At 40.4% G+C, this 25,837-nt stretch overlaps 2 protein-coding genes across 7 annotated transcripts; both read right to left on the reverse strand.

Annotated features, from left to right (window-relative positions):
- Positions 1-207: 207 nt before the first annotated feature.
- Positions 208-2,466, reverse strand: LOC124289913. The gene is made up of 3 exons (XM_046726584.1): positions 2,401-2,466; positions 700-758; positions 208-435 (listed from the first exon to the last, which is right to left on the reverse strand). Exons 1-3 carry the CDS (start codon positions 2,417-2,419, stop codon positions 208-210), a joined length of 306 nt encoding a protein of 101 aa, XP_046582540.1. The 5' UTR covers positions 2,420-2,466.
- A 4,736-nt stretch (positions 2,467-7,202) lies between these two features.
- On the reverse strand, positions 7,203-25,182 carry LOC124289926. Of its 6 annotated transcripts, none has more exons than XR_006901793.1 (3): positions 25,048-25,182; positions 23,942-24,000; positions 15,650-15,785 (listed from the first exon to the last, which is right to left on the reverse strand). XR_006901793.1 is itself a non-coding variant. In XM_046726598.1 (3 exons), the coding sequence occupies exons 1-3, from the start codon at positions 25,064-25,066 to the stop codon at positions 23,452-23,454; spliced, it is 306 nt and encodes a 101-aa protein (XP_046582554.1). In that variant the 5' UTR covers positions 25,067-25,182; the 3' UTR covers positions 23,417-23,451. The 6 variants fall into 6 exon arrangements, 1 of the variants encoding a protein (XP_046582554.1); XR_006901792.1 differs by lacking the exon at positions 15,650-15,785 and adding an exon at positions 22,257-22,281; XM_046726598.1 differs by lacking the exon at positions 15,650-15,785 and adding an exon at positions 23,417-23,679.
- Between the last annotated feature and the right edge of the window lie 655 nt (positions 25,183-25,837).

Raw genomic sequence — 25,837 nt, forward strand, 5'->3', positions numbered from 1 at the left:
CCAACAGGTATCAAGATGTCACTGTAAGCGTCCATCTTGACACGGAACAATCTCCCAAGAATCCAAGAGGTATGAAGATGTCACTATAAGCGTCCATCTTGACACAGAACAGTCTCCTCAAGAATCCAAGAGTTTGCAAGATGTCACTATGAGCGTCCATCTTGGCACAGAACAATTTCCTTAAGAATCAAAGATGTAGCAAGATGTCTAAGCGTCCATCTTGACACGGAACACTCTCCTCAAGAATCCGGACACACGTGAAAGGAAGACTCGAACTGGGGACTGGGTCGGGGTGTCGTCATCATCGAGGTTGATATCGACGAAGTGAGGGGCATCACGGAGGAAAGGGGTAGAGAGAGGGGCAGGGAGAGAGGTGGGAGGGACGGGCAGCTCAGACAGGGGCTCAAGGATGGTCATGTATCTCCCAGTAGGACGCTGAGAGGGAGGGAGAGAAGGACATGAAGAGAGTGACAGAAGGTGGAAGTGGAGCAAGAGGAGCAAAGTTGTTAGATTGATTTGCTAAAAATATAATCATGATTTGAGAAGAATGTTAGCGTTTTACATATGTGATTATTACTGCTCATTAGTGTTCAAATTATTGGTGAGAGTTATGGTAGTAACAGATAAAGTGTATACATTCATGAATACAAGACACACAATTTCAGGTTTACGAAATAACTGATTCCCTAAGACACCCACTTGGCGAGGAGGGGCCCAGATGTCAAAGTTCAAAGGGAACCTGATCACGAGGTCAAGAGCTGTCGGAAGAAGGAATGAAAGTTATGCAAGTATAAATACAAGAACCTGGACCGAACTGTAATAAAACTAACGTCTTCATTAAACCCTAACTCTTCATTAGTTGATGACACCACCAAAATGGTTAAGTTGTTATAAAAAAAGTTAGCATTTTCAAAACGTGTCATTAAATTAGGATTTTCCACCATAATTTAGCAATACTAACTTTTTATGAAGGCAAACTGTTATTGAAAGTTTGCTCGCTCCAAATATAATGTGACAGTTTATATGGCACATTATTGTACACAAGTAACCTGATAAAATGTTTGAAGTGAATTATAATATTGAAACTTATGATGTTGTCAGTTAGGTAGAACCTATGCAATCACATCATATATAGTTAGTGAATCTGCTCCTGATCAAATGTTAGTGAATTTTGGTTCATACATGTACTAGTAATTGGAGCCTCAATAATCACCAATGCTGGGTCATTACTAAAGGAAACAGAGACAGTGTAAAAGTAGTAACTAGGTAGTTGAAGCCATATGTTAGTGAAATTTTGGTTCTATAATGGAACATCAATAGTCACTAATTCTGGGTGTAAGCCTCATGCTCTGTGGAAAAATAACTGATATGGGAATAGGTTAGAACTAGCCACTTCAAACTATATTTCAATAAATTTGGGAACAGTATAATGGAACCTTTGTAATCACCAGCTTTGTGCTTTTTCTGAAAACAATTTATCACTTCAACTGTGAAAAAAAATAGAATTCGTATGGTAGTGGGTTAGTTAATGTTGTTGGTTAAATACTAGGGAACCTCAATAAGCCCAAGTTGTGTACATAAACGCCTTACTTATCGTTGTACTATGGGTTTTCGGACACCTAAGAACATGCTTTGTTGTCTCGGTTATCGCATAAACAATTGTAAAACATGCCACAAACTTATAAAAGATCACTTTTATCATTGACACAAGTCATCTTTCAAGAGTTCAAAATGTCTCTGCAAGGCAACACCCCTACATGCAGCCCGAGTTAGCACGGCCGTCATAGGACGTATGACGTCCGAAAAATGTGATCCGATAACATTTTATGTTTGTCGGAAAAAGCATTGAGTTTGAAAACCTTGTTTGTCCAGTTTAGATCAGAACAACTGGGTTATAACGGGATTTTAAAAGGGGCTAGTAAAGTATCATCATTGATATGGCCTCAACAGTTTGGGGTGACAAACGAATCTCTAAGAATTTAGGTGTTGACTCACTGCACTGCTGGCATTTGTTGGTCAAACATAGTGCCCTTCAAAGCTACTCACTGAATCCTAAATCTATATCAGAAGATAATCCCACACTACTTGACATTCACATCTGAAACCACTGTCAGCTTTAGACACGGATTGACTAGTAAATTTCATAGAGTGTAGGTGCTATATCCAATATACCGTTAACTCGTGAATGCGTTGTTTTTCCCTGTTTTTCCCTGTTAACAGTTTGGAAGCTTGAAAGGCCTCAGTTAACGTGAAAAACATATTAGCGATTCACAAATAGTCATTCTTGATGGCAGCAGCCGACCAGAGGGGCAGAGTTCCCTACTTCATGTTGAATTAAGTAAATACGTCATAACAGAAAGCAAAGGGACAGCACTAACTTAAGTAGAAATAAAGAACTACCTTGAGTGTACGAAGTCATGGTGATAGTATCTGGAGATGAGCGAACTGTGAGGCAAACGGTGAAGAAAACTGACAGTATGACGGCAATGTGTGATAGCGACAAAATGGCGGTATCAATAGTGAAACTGTCGTCATAGCGACGTCATAAATCTCGCGAGATCGTCATAGCCTCGCGTGATGTTAACGACATGACTGGTTTTCTTCGTGCTCTTCGCAAGTCGAGGTTAAAAATGGCTGATCTTGGCTTGTATATAGAATGTCTTCATGCCAAACAAACAACAAACAAACAGGCGATGCAGCATCAGTGTCCATCTGCAAATAGTCACTACTCAAAATACCGATATGATGTTAAAATTTAACTCACTTACTCACTTCTATAAATATGATTGTAAACGTGTTTGTACCACACCAATTCGATTTGAAAGAGTCCCTTAAATCTGTTAGCAAAAACACTCCACCTTCGTATAACATGCTATCTATTAACAGTCAAGGGGAAATGACTTGGTTCAAAAAGTAACAGGCGTCTCCCGAAGTAAATGCAGACACGATTTTTCTCAGACAATGTAACTCAAACTCATAAATGTTTCACAATACGTGGACAAAGACAAACTAACTGGATTTGATTGAAAGTAGGTAAATTACTTAGAACCTAACTCAAATGTTTCGTAATACGGTGATAACACGAGGCAACCTGGCTGTCATTGTACAAACAACCTTAGGGGCGGTGAGGTAGCCTAGTGGTTAAAGTGTTGGCTCGTCACGCCAAAGACCCAGGTTCGATTCCCCACATGGGTACAATGTGTGAAGCCCATTTCTTGTGTCCTCGCCATGATATTGCTGGAATATTGCAAAAGTGGCGTAAAATCTTACTCACTCACACAAACAACCGACTACGACATTAGTCAATAATAAGGCATGGGAGTTATGGTCACATCACCACTAAACTCGCTCTGTATAACGGCACTCTGGGTTTTTACATTCTGGAATTATGTTTTTGTACCTTTGCATAAATACATTACTGAAGGTAGTGTATTTTGCCTTATGTCAAACAGTAAATATATTTTGCTCCCTCGCTTTGTCGTAGTAGGCGCTGGATTTCTCGTTCTATTCAAATATTTGCAGACCGCCGTTAAAAAGCTGGAACATCGGGAGAGCGGCGTTAACTGTAATCTGTTTGACTAATTTAACAGATTTTACAGGCGCTTCAGGGGCCTGACACAAGAAATTTTAAGAGTGAGTGGGCGAGTTGGGTTTTACGCCACTGTTAGCAATATTCCAGCAATATCACGACGGAGGACACCAGAAATGGGCTTCACACATTGTACCCATGTGGGGAATCGAACCCGGGTCTTCTGCGTGATGGGCGAATGCTTTAACCACTAGGCTACCCCAAACGCCTCTGAGAAATGTCAAGAACGAATTATACAGAGGCGCTTATCTCAACTGTTCCATTCTGGCGATGATATTTGACCCGGGTCCAGATGACACGCTGTGATATACTGACGTCATGTTGAAAGCAGTGTTAAACAAAACTCACTCACTCGAACCACTTAGAATCACCCCAAGACGAACTAACTTCCTACAAAGCGAATGGAGGTTAGCTCCCTTTGTGAATGATCGTCAGTTTATCGTTTTCAAATGTTGACAAGAATACACCTAGATATGGATAAACCTTTGTCGCCGACAGCCTTTTATTTCTCTATCTTTCCATCAGAAGTCTGCTTCTCCACTGTCTGATATAGGGAGTTGTACGTGCTACCCGTATTTGGCTCACCACCAAAAGCACGGGCTTCTACACCTGTGACGTATGACAATTTGAATTCACATTCAATTGTCATCCGTCAGCCATCACACATGTATGGCTGACACAACATCTTACTAATGTTGTATAATTCACAGGTAAGCACCCTCTCTATATCCTTTCTCTATTTCATAGTGCTAAATATCTAATTATTATCAGTTAAGTACCTTAAGTTAGTAAACATATTGTTACCGATCGCGCATTAAGTAAACATATCTATTGCGTATCACTTACTAACTTAAGCACTAGCACGTAAGACTGTGTGAAAGTATAATTATAATATATTTTATAAACCTTTTATTATCAACACCAACTGTCTATATTTTTAGCAATAATATGATGCATCACCTGTATGTGACGTCATCATGTAAACAATCAACATTATTCAATTGTTATCATAATTATAACTTATGTCACTGTGCTATTTCATTATCAATTGAATAATTAATATGCCTGATTGATTCACATTCAATTGTAATCCGTCAGCCATCACACATGCATGGCTGACACGACATGTTACTAATGTTATATAATTAACAGTCAATAAACGAGATGTTTTACACCAACGAGGGTCTCCGTCCGTTATTTTGTCTGCTTGGCAAGACTAAGGCCTGAACCCGCGACACCTTTTTAAAAATATTTTCAATACAAACGGAGAGACAAAGTGTTTTCGTAAAATATTACAAGAATCGATATGCAAATAAAAACAAAATAATTAAGCAAGACTAACATCACGACACACCAATAGGTGTGCTCTTTATATTTGTTCACCTATACCATTTAAAAAAGTAGGGGATAGTCAACGAAATTACTGATATTTAATACCTTAAAGAGATAAATAGTGTCAGAGGGATATCTGACTGAGATTAACATTGGTCGTTAAACATCAGTCAGATTTTGTTAGATGATTGACCAAAGCACCCTGCAGTAAGTGTCTGTCATGCCATTTACCATGAAAAGTCAAACTCATTAGTATCGTGTGAATTCGTCTCCATTCTCAAGACAATCCCGGATTCAACGAGACATACCCCTACTCAAATGTCCAATGTTACCTTGGTCCCTTTCATCCCATTCTGTCTGCAGAGTAGTGCCAAGTTCGTTCATATTGGTCAGTGGTTGTCGACAGTGACGTACGCGCCGTCCAAGAATACCCCCAACATGTTCGACGGGTGACAAGTTTAGTGCTGGCCGTCTTTTTAAAGGAGGTTATGTTCTCCTGTTGGAGGTACTCAGTAAGAATTGGAGGCCTCTGTGCTCTCGAGTTGTCATCCTGAAACACAAACGACGTCGGCGAACATAAGACACCACCAAGCCTCCGGCATTTGGTCACGGCAGTACTGCGCAGTGACACGTCTGTGTATAACATGTCATGGTGTTGTGACAGTCAAAGTGATCCCACCCACACCATCATAGGCGTCTCACAGTTCCCTGAACCACATTATTTTCCCTACTGCTTAGCCCTCTCTGCAGTGCTAAAGCCCAAATAAAGCAAGTCTAGATTTCCTCAGGTTCAGGAATCTCTGGTCTCCCTGGGGCTCCTTTTCAATTTAAATGGGCTTGTTTGTTACTATCAAACTTATATATATTCAGAGACTAAGCATTAGTCTAACACCATCACCGAGCCACCCCAAAACGATTACTCTGTCTATTTTCATTACTATTTTCTCGTATCTTTATTCTATGTTATTTCCCTCCACTTTGGTTGTGGGTCATCCCTGATCGCCATTGTGTCTGCCTACAGCCAGGACGGGTGACATGCTTCCCAATACCTTGTCCCCAGTGTCAACATCACCCACGATGCAAACACAGCATAGATATGTTCAGTAGAAATATACACTGGGTTAGAATTTGTGCGTGTGCGTGTTTTCTAGTTAAGGGACGCCTTTAAATTCAATTTTGTGAGTGTAGGTGAAAACAGGTATATATAAGTATCTATTTCTATGAGAGTATACCCTGGCCCTATTTGCCTCTACAGCTTTGTGACCCGTGAAGATCCGGGGTAGACTAGGTCTTCAGCAACCCATGCTTGCCACAAAAGGCGACTATGCTTGTCGTAAGAGGCGACTAACGGGATCGGGTGGTCAGGCTCGCTGACTTGGTTGACACATGTCATCGGTTCCCAATTGCGCAGGTCGATGCTCATGCATCCGCCGCCATATAGCTGGAATATTGCTGAGTGCGGCGTAAAACTAAACTCACTCACTCACTCTAGAGCTTTGTTTCGGGAGCCATCACAAGACCCGTCTGTCTAATTTCTGAACAGGTCAGTCGAGTTGAGTAGGAAGGGTTCGAAACGATTGTTGAGCACCTTCCTTCCACTGGAGGGGCGGTGGGGTAGCCTAGTGGTTAAAGCGTTGGCTCGTCACGCCGAAGACCCGGGTTCGATTCCCCACATGGGCACAATGTGTTAAGCCCATTTCTGGTGTCCCCCGCCGTGATATTGCTGGAATATTGCTAAAAGCGGCGTAAAACTAAACTCAGTCAGACCTTCCACTGGTGTTTAAGACAGCAACCAAGGAGACAACGTGTTCAGATGTCTGGTCCCGAAATCCCAGATTTGCCTCGAGTGGAGATCCGGGTTAGAATTGATCTTCAGTAACCCATGCTTGTCGTAAGAGGCGACTAACGGGATCGGATGGTCAGGCTCGCTGACTTGGTTGACACAAGTCATCGTATCCCAATTGTGTACATCGATGCTCATGCTGTTGATCACTGGATTGTCTGGTCCAGACTTATGTACAGACAGCCGCCATATAACTGGAGTATTGCTGAGTGTGGGGTCAACCAAACCAGTACCATACCCGTGTCAATTACTGCATCAGTTTATCACTTTCACACAATGATGACTAACGTTACATCCGGCTTAGATCCAAATCACTCACTCATGCACATTAATACTACACCACGTATTTTGAAGTGAACTATATATGAATAACACTCAAGTTTGGCTTTATAAGTTTATTACAATGTTTCACTGTTACATGTTTATAACAGACGCGACACATCAACTGGAGAGATTCTCTTTGACTATGGTTCGGTGATCTGTTACGAGACGGGCGACACTTATCTTCTACCTGTGGACAGAAGGAAAAATCATTGTTAGAAATCTCAAAGAAGAGCAAAGTTCATTATACCATTCAGATTATATCCAATGCATGTGTTTAAGATTCACTATCAGGTGACACGGATGATCTCTCTAAACAAACTGTGGAATTATTATGGACATGCGCCATTGTTACTGCATGATGTCAGTTAAACATACTTTAGACGCAGGGCAAAAGAATTACCTGACATGGACAAAACTACTGACACATTAATGAGGTGGTGCATGAAAGTGAAATAGAGATTGTGTATGTTATGTGTGGAAAGTTTGATAAAACTGGTCTCGAGAACAGCTAACTCAGTAAAAATAGAATGGCGTGGAAAGAACAACAGGGAACCCCATGACACATCCCACTCGAAACCGTTGGGCAGACATGATCTGACGTCACTTGTCGTTGTTGATGCAGTCAACCACTGGTCCAGACTCAAGTATTTACTGACAGATAGATGGAACACTCCTGCACAACATTAACATAAATTCAGTGTGGTTACACAAAACTCACTCACTAACTCGCCCATGACTAAATGAACCATCTATGATGAGGTTTGGTATTTCTGCACCTGGTGTTCAATAAAGAGATGTCGTGTGCTATGTAACAAAAGATAACACAAACGGCTAGGAAATTAAGATACTTTTAATCAGTACAGATTAAAGTAAAAACTGAGGTTGAATCTTGTCTGAAAAAGCCAAAATGTTCAAGTAAAAACTACACGTTTTTTCAAAGTATAACACATACACTCTACATTTCTTAAAAAAGCCAAACCCACAAAATGTCCGAAAGGTCCGAAAAGTATAAATAGTGTTCAAAAGGGCCAAAAATGCAAAAAGTCTCCAAACATTTTGTATTTATGATTCGAAATGTAAATAATAAATATATGACACAATATCCAAAAGGTGAAAGATGTCACTATGACCGTCCATCTTGACACAGAACAGTCTCCTCAAGAATCCAAGAGTTTGCAAGATGTCACTATGAGCGTCCATCTTGACACAGAATAATTTCTTTAAGAATCAAAGATGTAGCAAGATCCAACAGGTATGAAGATGTCACTCTAAGCGTCCATCTTGACACGGAACAATCTCCTTTAGAATCTAATTGGTAGCAAGATGTCACTCTAAGCATCCATCTTGACACGGAACACTCTCCTCAAGAATCCAGACACACGTGACAGGAAGACTCGAACTGGGGACTGGGTCAGGGTGTCGTCATCATCGAGGTTGATATCGACGAAGTGAGGGGCATCACGGAGGACGGGGGTAGAGACAGGGGTAGGGAGGGAGGTGGGAGGGACGGACAGCTCAGATAGGGGTTCAAGGATGGTCATGTATCTCCCAGTAGGACGCTGAGAGGGAGGGAGAGAAGGACATGAAGAGAGTGACAGAAGGTGGAAGTGGAACAAGAGGAGGAAAGTTGTTAGATGGATTTGCTAAACATATACTCATGATTTGAGAAGAATGTTAGCGTTTTACATATGTGATTATTACTGCTCATTAGTGTTCAAATTATTAGTGAGAGTTATGCTAGTAACAGATAAAGTGTATACATTCATGAATACAAAACACACAATTTCAGGTTTACAAAATAATAACAGATTCCCTAAGACACCCACTTGGCGAGGAGGGGCCCAGATGTCAAAGTTCAAAGGGAACCTGATCACGAGGTCAAGAGCTGTCGGAAAGAAGGAATGAAAGTTATGCAAGTATAAATACAAGAACCTGGACCCAACTGTATTAAAACTAACGTCTTCATTAAACCCAAACTCTTCATTAGTTGATGACACCACCAAAATGGTTAAGTTGTTTTAAAAAAAGTTAGCATTTTCAAAACGTGTCATTAAATTAGGATTTTCCACCATAATTTAGCAATACTAACTTTTTATGAAGGCAAGCTGTTATTGAAAGTTTGCTCGCTCCAAATATAATGTGACAGTTTATATGGCACATTATTGTACACAAGTAACCTGATAAAATGTTTGAAGTGAATTATAATATTGAAACTTATGATGTCAGTTAGGTAGAACCTATGCAATCACATCATATATAGTTAGTGAATCTGCTCCTGATCAAATGTTAGTGAATTTTGGTTCATATACATGTACATGTACTAGTAATTGGAACCTCAATAATCACCAATGCTGGGTCATTACTAAATCATTACTAAAGGAAAGTCAGTGTAAAAGTAGTAACTAGGTAGTTGAAGCCATATGTTAGTGAATTTTGGTTCTATAATGGAACATCAATAGTCACTAATTCTGGGTGTAAACCTCATGTTCTGTGGAAAAATGACTGATATCGGAATAGGTTAGAACTAGCCACTTCGCACTAAGGAACGAGGGAGACATGAGCATGTGTAGTGACGGCACGAGGGTGAGTTAGCCTTCGAATCATTACTTCACAAAAATTATATGTTGCGTGTGAAAGAGGTCAGTGCAAATTCCAGGCCAATTTCCATTAGCCCAAAATTTCTACATTAACCCATTTCATAATGTACTTTCGACGTTTTGGTTTCCGTTTTGTGTGAAAAAGTATTAAAATGCAAAAAGGAAAAACAACAAATGGTACTCACGTATTACGGACATGTACCTACTATATTGGATTAGGTCCCTAACCCTAAACCCTAAACCCTCAGCCCTAACCCTAACCCTAACCCTAACCCCTTGAAATAATCCTAATAAAGAATGCATTGACCGAACCACTGAGTGGACATGTACCTACTATATTGCATTAGGTCCCCAACCCCAACCCTAAACCCTAAACCCTAAGCCCTAACCCTAACCCTAACCCTAACTCCTAGCCCTAGCCTCAGCCCTAGCCCTAGCCCTAGCCCCAATCCCTTGAATTAATCCTATCAAATAGAATGCATTGACAGAACCGGCACAAACACGACTGACGTGTCTAGTGTAAGGCATTATTACCGCTTCGAAATAAAAAATACTAATAAAACACTTTTCTAGGTAATGGTGCAACTTACTGAATGACAAAAATATATATGTAAATTTAAAAAATTACAAAATACAAAATACACAACACATAACACCTCAGCAGCCCGTAATACAAATAAATATGAGCGTATTAGTGGAAAAAGAAAAATATTTCAAACTGGTGCTTGCAAAATATTGCGCATCCGCCGGTATACAACTAATGGAAACTCTCAACATCGTTGGGCTTATGCAATGACATAGCTCGTAGAGATGAAACACCAGTGAGCGGAGCTTATACGCACTCGCTGACCCAGACAACCGTGTTGCCATGCAGGCGTCATAGGGCATTGTTTCGAGATCGTGCTTTCGAAGAAAATCACATTACATTACGTAAAAGGGTATTATGACGTATTTTTAAAGTTTGTGGTGCTGTATTCTAAAGGTAGGCCGCCACTTCAAACTATATTTCAATAAATTTGGGAACAGTATAATGGAACCTTTGTAATCACCAACTTTGTGCTTTTTCTGAAAACAATTTATCACTTCAACTGTGAAAAAAATTAGAATTCGTATGGTAGTGGGTTAGTTAATGTTGGTTAAGTACTAGGAAACCTCAATAAGCCCAAGTTGTGTAGCCTACATAAACGCCTTACTTATCGTTGTGCAATAGGTTTTCGGACACCTAAGAACATGCTTTGTTGTCTCGGTTATCGCATACACAATTGTAAAACATGCCACAAACTTATAAAAGATCACTTTTATCATTGACACAAGTCATCTTTCAAGAGTCCAAAATGTCTGTGCGAGGCAACACCCCTACATGCAGCCCGAGTTAGCGCGGCCGTCAAAAGACGCATGACGTCCGAAAACCTGTGATCCGACAACATTATATGTTTGTCGGAAGAAGCATTGTGTTTGAAAACCTTGTTTGTCCAGTTTAGATCAGAACAACTGGGTTATAACGGGATTTTAAAAGGGGCTAGTAAAGTATCATCATTGATATGGCCTCAACAGTTTGGAGTGACTAACGAATCTCTAACAATTTAGCTGCACTGCTGGCATTTGTTGGTCAAACATAGTGGCCTTCAAAGCTACTCCGTGAATCCTAAATCTATATCAGAAGGTTATCCAAGACTATTTGGCATTCATATCTGAAACCATTGTCAGCTTTAGACACTGATTGGTACACTTACAGAATACCGGATACCTACCAGCCATATTGTTTAGTGTCACGTCACCCTAACCCTAACGCTAACCCTAAACCTTACCCTAACCCTAACGCTAACCCTTACCCTAACCCTAACTGTTAACAGTTTGGAAGTTTGAAAGGCCTCAGTAAACGTGAAAAACATATAAGTAATTCACAAATAGTCATCCTTGATGACAGCAGCGGCATATGCCGGTATTTTACCGGTAAAAAAATCAAAGGACCGGCATATTTATGGCAAACAAGTCCTGGGGACCGGCAATAAATACACCCGGTTAAATCATTTCCTCCAAATTGGCAATACAAATTACCAGCAACTGTTAGATAAAGGAAACTTCCATGTAAATTCGATCTGCACCATATGCGATACGTGTAAGGAATTCCGTGTCTATTTTTAGTAACAGTCCCAAGCGATTATTGTCATTGGCTGGACGTCTCGCTTAGCCTCGATCCAGATGAGAGGCATTTTGGCGTGAGGTTATAATGCATCAGATTTCAATACTCTATCGGGGCCAATAGTAAGACAACTTTACGATGGGGAATGGACATATTAACCCATTCAACACCGCAGGCCGAATAATCGGCCACAACGTTATGAGTCCCCAGATACCGGAGGCCGATAAATCGGCCAGGCAGTAGTCACGTCAAAATGAGACATAATTTTAGGAACCTACCTGACTTTTGATTCATATATCAAATCTATCACATTTCACAATGTCTGAAAACACTTATTAAATTTCAATTTATCATATATTATCATCAGAATTAAAATTATAAACTATTTTTCGCAATGTTCTTGAAAACAACGATTCTCGGACACATGCTTCGGCAGCGGGTCTACAATAACATTGTCAAAGAGCAAAGTAACGATGTTTCGAGGAATTCATTAAATAAATTGAATAAACTAATGAATAAAATCAACAACAACATTCATAAAAGTTGTCAAACGTACATATAAAATTACTATTTCCATCTTTTTGTGCGATCATGTAATGTAAGTCAAGTCACTGACGAGTGACATCTCGGCTCTCGCCGCCTCAATCTTCACGCTCGGACACGATGTTTAATGCGAAAATATATACATGAAGCATTTTTGTCACAGGTCATAACCTAGCACGATACGTCCAATAAGTTCCATAATTTACGTACAGGTAGCGATTTCTTGCTTAATATGTTCAGAATAGCATTATTTTACCCAAAACTTTTGTCTAAATCTGAAGGTTTTCGTTTACGAGGACGGTATCCATTACTGTAATATGATTGGCTGCCTTAGGTCACTTGTCCGATTTTGACCAACCACGACCCTTATAGCAGACTGTGGCGAAAAAGCGTCATTAGAAACCAATCTTTATCCAATAAAATCGCTTCTTACAACTGTGAAAATACTCTTGGCAAGGGTACAGTGATATTGTTGATGTTCAGAGCCATGAGAGCTTTCGAACGATGCCCGACATCAAACGATTCACGTCGCATGTTATGCATACGAAGCTTCGAAAACGGAGGTATTTTCCGTTGTTATGTCATGTTACCGAGCGGAAAGCCACAGATATCGGGAAATAGGCGACCATACATATTATTTAAGAAATCTTTTTATAATCATTTTCTGATGACGTAAAAATGAAAATATAAAAGAAAAAGGCACGGACATGTTATCACATGTCACAAATGGAGAAAAATCGCCATAGTTTTTGCTTTTTTCGTGGTTTATCTGGACGTTATAAATGTAAGCTTGCATTTTCATTCAAAAATACATTTATACAAGTTGTAGTTGTATTATTTGAATAATATTATAAAAATAAACTTCATATTTATCAACAGTAGGATTAGATCTTTTAAATGGTGTATGGGATGTAGTAGCAATAACGTTTTACAAGCTTATAATTTCCTTCATAATCATAGGCTTCATCTATGACCTCAGGGTCTCTGGGAACTCTGTGTCATGGCAGTAAATGCCTCTGGTTGACTGGTGTTGAAAGAGTTAAAAATGAAACACAAACACACACACACATTCTTGTTGTTATCTTTATTTAACATGGAAAAGAAGTGGACTGGTGAAAATAATAAGGGACTGGTATATTTGAGGCTTACCAGTCCCATGGACTGGTAAATTCGAAACTCACCGGAAACACAGTTAAATATATTTTGCTCCCTCGCTTTGTCGTAGGAGGCGACTGACGGAATCGGATGACCAGGCTGACTCGATGCCCATTTGTTGTCAATCGCTGGATTTCTCGTTCTATTCAAATATTTGCAGACCGCCGTTATAAAGCTGGAAAATCGGGAGAGCGGCGTTAACTGCAATCTGTTTGACTAATTTTACAGATTTTACAGGCGCTTGCCGCTTCAACTGCCTGACGAAACAAGTGTAAAGAAGGAATTATTATACAGGCGCTTAACTCCATAACTGTTCCATTCTGGCGATGACATTTGATCTGTGTCCAGCTGACACGCTATGATATACTGAAGTCATGTTGAAAGCGGTGTTAAACAAAACTCACTCACTCACTCATTCGAACCACTTAGAATCACCCAAAGACAAACGAATTTTTTACAAAGCGAATGGAGGTTAGCTCCCTTTGTGAATGAACGTCAGTTTATCGTTTTCAAATTTTGACAAGAATACACCAAGATATGGATAAACCTTTTTAAAAATATTTTCAATACGAACGGAGAGACAAAGTGTAAAATATTCAGTATAAGAAATCGATATTCAATAAAAAAATATTATTAAGCAAGACTTAATACAACAATAGGTGTCCTCTTTTTATTTGTTCACCTATACCATTTAAAAAAGTAGGGGGTAGTCAACGAAACTACTGATATTTAATACCTTAAAGAGATAAATGGTGTCAGAGGGACATCTTGACTGAGATTAACATTAGTCGTTAAACATCAGATGACAATAGATTTTGTTAGATGATTGACCAAAGCACCCTGCAGTAACTCTCCCTCGTGTCACTTACCTGAAAAGACAAACTCATTAGTATCGTGTGAATTCGTCTCCATTATCAAGACAATCGTTCATATTGGTCAGTTGTTGTCGACAGTGACGTACGCGCCGTCCAAGAATATCCCGAACATGTTCGACGGGTGACAAGTCTAGTGCTGGCCATCTTTTTAAAGGAGGTTATGTTCTCCTGTTGGAGATACTCAGTGATAATACGAGACCTGTGTGACGTCGGCACCGCGCGAGCTTCCAGCATTTGGTCACGGTAGTATACACAGTGACACGTCCGTGTATAACATGTCATGGTGTTCTGCCAGTCAAAGTGATCCCACCCACACCATCACCGAGTCACCCCAAACGATTACACTATCTATTTTCATTACTCTTTTCTCGTATCTTCATTCTATGTTATTTCCCTCTACTTTGGTTGAGGGTCATCCCTGATCGCCCTTGTGTCTGCTTACAGCCAGGACGGGTGACATGTCTCCCAATACCTTGTCCCCAGTGTCAACATCACCAATGATCCACAAGCAGCATAGATATGTTCAGTAGAAATATACAATGGGTTAGAATTTGTGTGCGTTTTCTAGTTCAGGACCGCGCCTTTAAATTCAATCTTGTGAGTGTAGGTGAAAACAAGTGTATATATATGTATCTATGTCTATGAGAGTATACCCTGGCCCTATTTGCCTCTAGAGCCTTGTTTCGGGAGCCATCACAAGACCCGTCTGTCTAATTTCCGAACAGGTCAATCGAGTTGAGTAGGAAGGGTTCGAAATGATTGTTGAGCACCTTCCTTCCACTGGTGTTTAAGACACAAACCCAGGATACAACGCGTTCAGTTGTCTTGTGCCGAAATCCCAGATTTGCCTCGAGTGGAGATCCGGGTTAGAATTGATCTTCAGTAACCCATGCTTATCGTAAGAGGCGACTAACGGGATCGGGTGGTCAGGCTCGCTGACTTAGTTGACACGTGTCATCGTATCCCAGTTGTGTACATCGATGCTCATGCTGTTGATCACTGGATTGTCTGGTCCAGACTTATGTTCAGACAGCCGCCATATAACTGGAATATTGCTGAGTGTTGGGTTAACCAAACCAGTACCATACCCGTGTCAATTACTGCATCAGTTTATCATTTTCACACAATGATGACTAACGCTAACACTCAAGCCGGTGTCGAAAGCGTCTTAGATCCAAATCACTCACTCATGCACATTAAGACTACACCACATATTTTGAAGTGAACTATATATGAATAACACTCAAGTTCGGCTTTATAAGTTTATTACAATGTTTCACTGTTACATGTTTATAACAGGCGCGATACACATCAACTTGAGAGATACTCTTGGACTACGGATGTTCGGTGATCTGTTACGAGACGGGCGACACTTATCTTCTACCTGTGGACAGAAGGAAAAATCATGGTTAGAAATCTCAAAGAAGAGCAAAGTTCATTATACCATTCAGATTATATCCAATGCATGTGTTTAAGATTCACTATCAGGTGACACGGATGATCTCTCTAAACAAACTGTGGAATTATTATGGACATGCGCCATTGTTACTGCATGATGTCAGTTAAACATACTTTAGACGCAGGGCAAAAGAATTACCTGACAAGGACAAAACTACTGACACATTAATGAGGTGGTGCATGAAAGTGAAATAGAGATTTTGTATGTTATGTGTGGAAAGTTTGATAAAACTGGTCTCGAGAACAGCTAACTCAGTCAAATTGAAATGGCGTGGAAAGAGCAAAAGGAAACCCCATGACACACCCCACTCGAAACCGTTGGGCAGACATGATCTGACGTAATTTGTCGTTGTTGATGCAGTCAACTACTGGTCCAGACTCAAGTATTTACTGACAGAAAGCTGGAACACAGCTGCACAACATTAACATAAATTCAGTGTGGTTACACAACACTCACTCACTCACTCACTAACTCGCCCACGACTAAATGAACCATGTATGATGAGGTATGGTATTTCTGCACCTGGAGTTCAAGATGACTGACAATAAACAGATGTCGTGTGCTATGTAACAAAAGAAAACACAAACGGCTAGGAAATTAAGATACTTTTAATCAGTACAGATTAAAGTAAAAACTGGGGTTGAATTTTGTCTGAAAAAGCCAAAATGTTCAAGTAAAAACTAAACGTTTTTTCAAAGTATAACACATACACTCTACATTTCTAAAAAAAAGCCAAACCCGCAAAATGTCCGAAAAGTCCGAAAAGTTTAAATAGTTTTCAAAAGGTCCAAAAATGCAAACAGTCTATGATTCGATGTAAATAATTAATATATGACACAATGTCCAAAAGGTGAAAGATGTCACTATGAGCGTCCATCTTGACATGGAACAGTCTCCTCAAGAATCCAACAGGTATCAAGATGTCACTGTAAGCGTCCATCTTGACACAGAACAGTCTCCTCAAGAATCCAAGAGTTTGCAAGATGTCACTATGAGCGTCCATCTTGACACAGAATAATTTCTTTGAGAAACAAAGAAGTAGCAAGATGTCATTCTAAGCGTCCATCTTGACACGGAACAATCTCCTTTAGAATCTAATTGGTAGCAAGATGTCACTCTAAGCATCCATCTTGACACGGAACACTCTCCTCAAGAATCCAGACACGCGTGACAGGAAGACTCGAACTGGGGACTGGGTCGGGGTGTCGTCATCATCGAGGTTGATATCGACGAAGTGAGGGGCATCACGGAGGAAGGGGTGTAGAGAGAGGGGCAGGGAGGGAGGTGGGAGGGACGGGCAGCTCAGATAGGGGCTCAAGGATGGTCATGTATCTCCCAGTAGGACGCTGAGAGGGAGGGAGAGAAGGACATGAAGAGAGTGACAGAAGATGGAAGTGGAACAAGAGGAGGAAAGTTGTTAGATGGATTTGCTAAAAATATAATCATGATTTGAGAAGAATGTTAGCATTTAACATATGTGATTATTACTGCTCATTAGTGTTCAAATTATTGGTGAGAGTTATGGTAGTAACAGATAAAGTGGATACATTCATGAATACAAAACACACAATTTCAGTTTTACAAAATAACTGATTCCCTAAGACACCCACTTGGCGAGGAGGGGCCCAGATGTCAAAGTTCAAGGGGAACCTGATCACGAGGTCAAGAGCTGTCGGAAGAAGGAATGAAAGTTATGTAAATCTATATACAAATACCTGGACCCAACTGTATTAAAACTAACGTCTTCATAAAACCCAAACTCTTCATTAGTTTTGACGACACCACCAAAATGGGTAAGTTGTAATAAAAAAATTTAGCATTTTCGAAACGTGTCATTAAATTAGGATTTTACACCATAATTTAGCAATACTAACTAAAGGCAAGCTGTCATTGGAAGTTTGCCACTCCAAATGTAATGTCACTTATGTGACAGTTTATATGGAACGTTATTGTACACAAGTAACCTGTTAAATTGTTTGAATTAAAATATTGAAACTTATGATGTTGTCAGTTAGGTAGAACCTATGCAATCACATCATATATAGTTAGTGAATCTGCTCCTCATCGTATGTAAGGAGATTTTCGGGAGTAGGTTAGAACTAGCCACACGATATTTCAATAAAATAGTATTTTGGAACAGTATAATGGAACCATTGTAATCAACAACTGTGTGCTTTTTCTGAAAACAGTTTATCAATTCAACTCTGAAAAAAAATAGAATTCGTATGGTAGTGGGTTAGTTAATGTTGGTTAAGTTCTAGGGAACCTCAATAAGCACCAGTTGTGTACATAGACGCCTTACTTATCGTTGTGCTATGGGTTTTCGGACACCTACGAACATGTTTTGTTGTCTCGGTTATCACATAAACAATTGTAAAACATGCCACAAACTTTTATCATTGACACAAGCCATCTTTCAAGAGTTCAAAATGTATCTGCGAGGCAACACCCCTCTATACAGCCCGAGTTAGAACGGCCGTCAGAAGACGCATGACGTCCGAAAACCGGTGATCCGACAACATTATATGTTTGTCGGAAGAAGAATTGGGTTTGAAAACCTTGTTTGTCCAGTTTAGATCAGAACAACTGGGTTATAACGGGATTTTAAAAGGGGCTAGTAAAGTATCATCATAGATATGGCCTCAACAGTTTGGGGTGACAAACGAATCTCTAAGAATTTAGCTGCACTGCAGGCATTTGTTGGTCAAACATAGTGGCCTTAGCTTCAAAGCTACTCTGTGACCCTAAATCTATATCAGAAGGGATAATCCCAGACTACTTGACATTCATATTTGAAACCATTGTCAGCTTTAGACACTGATTGACTTGTAAATCTCACAGGGTGTAGGTGCTAAATCCAATATACTTAACTCGTGGAAGCGTTGTTTTTCCCTGTTTCGTTTGGAAGCTTAAAAGGCCTCAGTTAACGTAAAAAACATATTAACAAATAGCAATTCACAAATAGTCATCCTTGATGACACCAGCCGGCCACAGTTTCCTACTTGATGTTGAATTAAGTAAATAAGTCATAACAAAGCAAAACGGCAAGAATAACATAAGTAGAAATAACGAACTACCTTGAGTGTACGAAGTCATGCTGATAGTATCTGGAGATGAGCGAACTGTGAAGCAAACGGTGAAGAAAACTGGCAGTGTGACGGCAATGTGTGATAGCGACAAAATGGCGGTATCAATAGTGAAACTGTCGTCATAGCGACGTCATAAATCTCGCGAGATCGTCATAGCCTCGCGTGACGTTAACGCTATGACTGGTTTTCTTCGTGCTCTTCGCAAGTCAGGATCCCAGCCGTGTTTCCTGATGTCGCGAGGTTAAAAATGGCTGATCATGGCTTGTATATAGAATGTCTTCATGCCAAACAAACAACAAACAAACAGACGATGCAGCATCAGTGTCCAGCTGCAAATAGTCACTACTCAAAATACCGATATGATGTTAAATTTAACTCACTCACTCACTACTCTAAATATGATTGTAAACGTGTTTGTACCACACCAATTCGATTTGAAACAGTCACTTTAGTCTGTTAGTTAAAACACTCAACCCTCGTATAACATGCTATCTATTAACAGTCAAGGGGAAATGACTTGGTTCAAAACGTAATAGGCGTCTCCCGAAAAGTGGCGTAAAATCTTACTCACTCACACAAACAACCGACTACGACTTTAGTCAATAATAAGGCATGGGAGTTATGGTCACATCACCACTAAACTCGCTCTCTTTAAAGGCACTCTGGGTTTTTACATTCTGGAATTATGTTTTTGTACCTTTGCATAAATAGTTACTGAGGGTAGTGTATTTTACCTTATGTCAAACAGTTAAGTATATATTTTGCTCCCTCGCTTTGTCGTAGGAGGCGACTGTCGGAATGGGATGACACGATCCTTATGTTGTCGATCGCTGGATTTCTCGTTCGATTCAATTATTTACATACCGCCGTTATAAAGCTGGAACATCGGGAGAGCGGCGTTAACTGCAATCTGTTTGACTAATTTAACAGATTTTAAGGCGCTTCAGGGGCCTGACACAGGAAATTTTAAGAGTGGGTGGGCGAGTTGGGTTTTATGCCGCTTTTAGTTTTAGCAATATTCCAGCAATATCACGACGGGGGAACACCAGAAATGGGCGGCACACATTGTACCCCATGTGGGGAAACGAACCCAGGTCTTCGGCGCGATGGGCGAATGCTTTAACCACTAGGTTACCCCCACCTCCTCTTAGAGGACGAATTATACAGAGGCGCCTATCTCAACTGTTCCATTCTGGCGATGATATTTGACCCGTGTCCAGATGACTGACTGACTGAGTTTGGTTTTACGCCGCTTTTAGCAATATTCCAGCAACATCATGGCGGGGGACACCAGAAATGGGCTTCACACATTGTACCCAGTGTCCAGATGACACGCTGTGACATACTGAAGTCATGTTGAAAGCGGCGATAAACAAAACTCACTCACTCACTCGAACCACTTAGAATCACCCAAAGACAAACTAATGTCGTACAAAGCGAATGGAGGTTAGCTTCCTTTGTGAATGAACGTCAGTTTATCGTTTTCAAATTTTGACAAGAATACACCTATGTATGGATAATCCTTTTAAAACGTATTTTCAATACAAACGGAGAGACAAAGTGATTTCGTAAAATATTCATTATAAGAAATCGATATGCAAATAAAAACAAAATAATAAAGCAAGACTAACATCACGACACACCAATCAGTGTGCTTTTTTTATTTGTTCACCTATACCATTTAAAAAAGTAGGGGGTAGTCAACGAAACTACTGATATTTAATACCTTAAAGAGATAAATAGTGTCAGCGGGACATCTTGACTGAGATTAGCATTAGTCGTTAAACATCAGATGACAACAGATTTTGTTAGATGATTGACCAAAGCACCCTGCAGTAACTGCCCCTCGTGTCATTTACCTGAAAAGACAAACTCATTAGTATCGTGTGAATCCGTCTCCATTCTCAAGACAATCCCGGATTCAACGAGACATAACCCTACTCAAACGTCCAATGTTGGTTCCTCCCATCCCATTCTTTCTACAGAGTAGTGCCAACTTCGTTCATATTGGTCAGTGGTTGTCGACAGTGACGTCGTGTTCCAAGAATATCCCGAACATATTCGACGGGTGTCTGGACCTTGTGGTGGCCATCTTTTTAAGGTGGTCATGTTCTCCTGTTGGAGATACTCAGTGATAATACGAGACCTGTGTGACGTCGGCACCGCGCGAGCTTCCAGCATTTGGTCACGGTAGTATACACAGTGACATGTCTGTGTATAACATGTCATGGTGTTCTTCCAGTCAAAGTGATCCCACCAACACCATCACCGAGTCACCCCAAACGATTACTCTATCTATTTTCATTACTATTTTCTCGTATCTTCATTCTATGTTATTTCCCTCCACTTTGGTTGTGGGTCTTCCCTGATCGCCATTGTGTCTGCCTACAGCCAGGACGGGTGACATGTCTCCCAATACCTTGTCCCCAGTGTCTACATCAACCATGGTCCACTCGCAGCATAGATATGTTCAGAAGAAAATACATTGGGTTAGAATTTGTGCGTGTGTGCATTTTCTAGTTCAGGAACGCCTTTAAATTTAATCTTGTGAGTGTAGGTGAAAACGGGTATATATAAGTATCTATTTCTATGAGAGTATACCCTGGCCCTATTTGCCTCTAGAGCTTTGTTTCGGGGGCCATCACAAGACCCGTCTGTCTAATTTCTGAACAGGTCAATTGAGTTGAGTAGGAAGGGTTCGAAACGATTGTTGAGCACCTTCCTTCCACTGGTGTTTAAGACACCAACCAAGGATACAACGCGTTCAGTTGTCTTGTGCCGAAATCCCAGATTTGCCTCGAGTGGAGATCCGGGTTAGAATTGATCTTCAGTAACCCATGCTTATGGTAAGAGGCGACTAACAGGATCGGGTGGTCAGGCTCGCTGACTTAGTTGACACGTGTCATCGTATCCCAGTTGTGTACATCGATGCTCATGCTGTTGATCACTGGATTGTCTGGTCCAGACTTATGTACAGACAGCCGCCATATAACTGGAATATTGCTGAGTGTTGGGTTAACCAAACCAGTACCATACCCGTGTCAATTACTGCATCAGTTTATCACTTTCACACAATGATGACTAACGCTAACACTCAAGCCGGTGTCGAAAGCGGCTTAGATCCAAATCACTCACTCATGCACATTAAGACTACACCACATATTTTGAAGTGAACTATATATGAATAACACTCAAGTTCGGCTTTATAAGTTTATTACAATGTTTCACTGTTACATGTTTATAACAGACGCGATACACATCAGCTGGAGAGATTCTCTTTGACTACGGATGTTCAGTGATCTGTTAAGAGACGGGCGACACTTATCTTCTACCTGTGGTCAGAAGGAGAAATCATTGTTAGAAATCTCAAAGAAGAGCAAAGTTCATTATACCATTGAGATTACATCCAATGCAGGTGTTTAAGATTCACTATCAGGTGACACGGATGATCTCTCTAAACAAACTGTGGAATTATTATGGACATGCGCCATTATTACTGCATTTAGACGCAGGGCAAAAGAATTACCTGACATGGACAAAACTACTGACACATTAATGAGGTAGTGCATGAAAGTGAAATAGAGATTTTGTATGTTATGTGTGGAAAGTTTGATAAAACTGGTCTCGAGAACAGCTAACTCAGTAAAAATAAAATGGCGTGGAAAAAACAACAGGAAACCCCATGACGCACCCCACTCGAAACCGTTGGGCAGACATGTTCTGACGTCACTTGTCGTTGTTGATGCAGTCAACTACTGCTTCAGACTCAAGTATTTACTGACAGAAAGCTGGAACACTGCTGCACAACATTAACATAAATTCAGTGTGGTTACACAACACTCACTCACTCACTCGTCCGGGACTAAATGAACCATACATCATGGGGTATGGTATTTCTGCACCTGGTGTGACGATGGCTGACAATAAACAGATGTCGTGTGCTATGTAACAAAAGAAAACACAAACGGCTAGGAAATTAAGATACTTTTAATCAGTTCAGATTAAAGTAAAAACTGAGATTGAATCTTGTCCGAAAAAAGCCAAAATGTTCAAGTAAAAATCCACAAAATGTCCGAAAGGTCCGAAAAGTATAAATAGTGTTGAAAAGGTCCAAAAATGCAAAAAGTCACCAAATATTTCAATGTAAATAATTATTATATGACACAATGTCCAAAAGGTGAAAGATGTCACTATGAGCGTCCATCTTGACATGGAACAGTCTCCTCAAGAATCCAACAGGTATGAAGATGTCACTATAAGCGTCCATCTTGACACAACACAGTCTCCTCAAGAATCCAAAAGGTGAAAGATGTCACTATGAGCGTCCATGTTGACATGGAACAGTCTCCTCAAGAATCCAAGAGTTTGCAAGATGTCACTATGAGCGTCCATCTTGGCAAGAACAATTTCCCTAAGAATCCAAGAAGTATCAAGATGTCACTCTAAGCGTCCAATATTGACAAGGAACAGTCTCCTTAAGAATCAAAGATGTAGCAAGATGTCTAAGCGTCCATCTTGACACGGAACAGTCTCCTCAAGAATCCAGACACACGTGATAGGAAGATTCGAACTGGGGACTGGGTCGGGGTGTCGTCATCATCGAGGTTGATATCGACGAAGTAAGGGGCATCACGGAGGACGGGGGTAGAGAGAGGGACAGGGAGGGAGGTGTGAGGGACGGGGAGCTCAGATAGGGGCTCAAGGATGGTCATGTATCTCCCAGTAGGACGCTGAGAGGGAAGGAGAGAAGGACATGAAGAGAGTGACAGAAGATGGAAGTGGAGCAAGAGGAGGAAAGTTGTTAAATGGATTTGCAAAAAATATAATCATGATTTGAGAAGAATGTTAGCATTTAACATATGTGATTATTACTGCTCATTAGTGTTCAAATTATTGGTGAGAGTTATGCTAGTAACAGATAAAGTGGATACATTCATGAATACAAAACACAATTTCAGGTTTACAAAATGACTGATTCCCTAAGACACCCACTTGGCGAGGAGGGGCCCAGATGTCAAAGTTCAAAGGGAACCTGATCACGAGGTCAAGAGCTGTCGGAAAGAAGAAATGAAAGTTATGTAAATCTATATACAAGAAACTGGACCCAACTGTATTAAAACTAACGTCTTCATTAAACCCAAACTCTTCATTTGTTGACGACACCACCAAAATGGGTAAGTTGTAATAAAAAAATTAGCATTTTCAAAACGTGTCATTAAATTAGGATTTTCCATCATAATTTAGCAATACTAGCTTTTTATGAAGGCAAGCGGTCATTGAAAGTTTGCCACTCCAAATATAATGTGACCTATGTGACAGTTTATATGGAACGTTATTGTACACAAGTAACCTTGTTTGAAGTGAATTAAAATATTGAAACTTATGATGTTGTCAGTTAGGTAGAACCTATGCAATCACATCATATATAGTTAGTGAATCAAGAGTTCAAAATGTCTCTGCGAGGCAACACCCCTCCATACAGCCCGAGTTAGCACGGCCGTCAGAAGACGTATGACGTCCGAAAAAATGTGATCCGACAACATTTTACGTTTGTCCGAAACAGAATTGAGTTTGAAAACATTGTTTGTCCAGTTTAGTTCAGAACAACTGGGTTATAACGGGATTTTAAAAGAGGCTAGTAAAGTATCATCACTGATATGGCCTCAACAGTTTGGGGTGACAAACGAATCTCTAAGAATTTAGCTGCACTGCTGGCATTTGTTGGTCAAACATAGTGCCCTTCAAAGCTACTCCGTGAATCCTAAATCTATATCAGAAGATAATCCCACACTACTTGACATTCACATCTGAAACCATTGTCAGCTTTAGACACTGATTGACTAGTACATTTCATAGACTGTAGGTGCTGAATCCAAAATACCGTTAACTCGTGAATGCGTTGTTTTTCCCTGTTTCGTTTATTACAGTTTGGAAGTTTCAAAGGCCTCAGTTAACGTGAAAAACATATTAGCAATTCACAGAAAGTAATCCTTGATGACACCAGCCGGCCACAGTTTCCTACTTCATGTTGAATTAAGTAAATGCGTCATAACAGAACGCAAAGGACAACACTAACTTAAGTAGAAATAACGAACTACCTTGAGTGTACGACGCCATGGTGATAGTATCTGGAGATGAGCGAACTGTGAGGCAAACGGTGAAGAAAACTGGCAGTATGACGGCAATGTGTGATAGCGACAAAATGGCGGTATCAATAGTGAAACTGTCGTCATAGCGACGTCATAAATCTCGCGAGACCGTCATAGCCTCGCGTGACGTTAACGCCATGACTGGTTTTCTTCGTGCTCTTCGCAAGTCAGGATCCCAGTCATGTATGCTGATGTCGCGAGGTTAAAAATGGCTGATCTTGGCATGTATATAGAATGTCTTCATGCCAAACAAACAACAAACAAACAGACGATGCAGCATCTGCCAATAGAGTGCTTCGTCCTTTCGATAGAAATTACCCACAATGCATTAGCGTCGGCCATTTTGGTAGGCACGCTACTAGAACGGTTGTCGCTATTTCACTCTCGTTCAGAGACTATATTTATCGAAGAACTCGCAAGTCATTTCACTGCATTTCTCATCATTGTTCTCTCATTCGACTACTCGTGATTATCAACGATGCAGAATTATAAGGAGACACTCGATAAGCAGGCACATGCAAGGTATTTGGAAAAATAGCGGACATTGGAGATGTGGATCCCTATCAGATCGATAAGCGTGAGTGGGCGTGGATCATGCTTTGTTTCCGAATGTGAGCTATCTGGACCTCGTGAACTATCTTATCTTTAATCCAAGTCCTTATTACACCATACAAGACTTTCAAAACTACAGGAGTTTAGGAAGCTTATGATCGTTTTGTGTGCGGTTGGGTGAGGAAGT

Source organism: Haliotis rubra, unplaced genomic scaffold (genome assembly GCF_003918875.1).
Source record: "Haliotis rubra isolate DU_JTF1 unplaced genomic scaffold, ASM391887v1 Scf451, whole genome shotgun sequence".
In the NCBI taxonomy this organism is placed as follows: domain Eukaryota; kingdom Metazoa; phylum Mollusca; class Gastropoda; order Lepetellida; family Haliotidae; genus Haliotis; species Haliotis rubra.

What these genes read in the sequence shown, in the direction of transcription:
- LOC124289913 (XM_046726584.1), bottom strand. An exon ending in TCTGGGCCCCTCCTCGCCAA is followed by an intron (nt 436 to 699) that starts GTGGGTGTCTTA and finishes CCTCCCTCTCAG; the next exon opens with CGTCCTACTGGGAGATACAT.
- LOC124289926 (XM_046726598.1), bottom strand. An exon ending in TCTGGGCCCCTCCTCGCCAA is followed by an intron (nt 23,680 to 23,941) that starts GTGGGTGTCTTA and finishes CTTCCCTCTCAG; the next exon opens with CGTCCTACTGGGAGATACAT.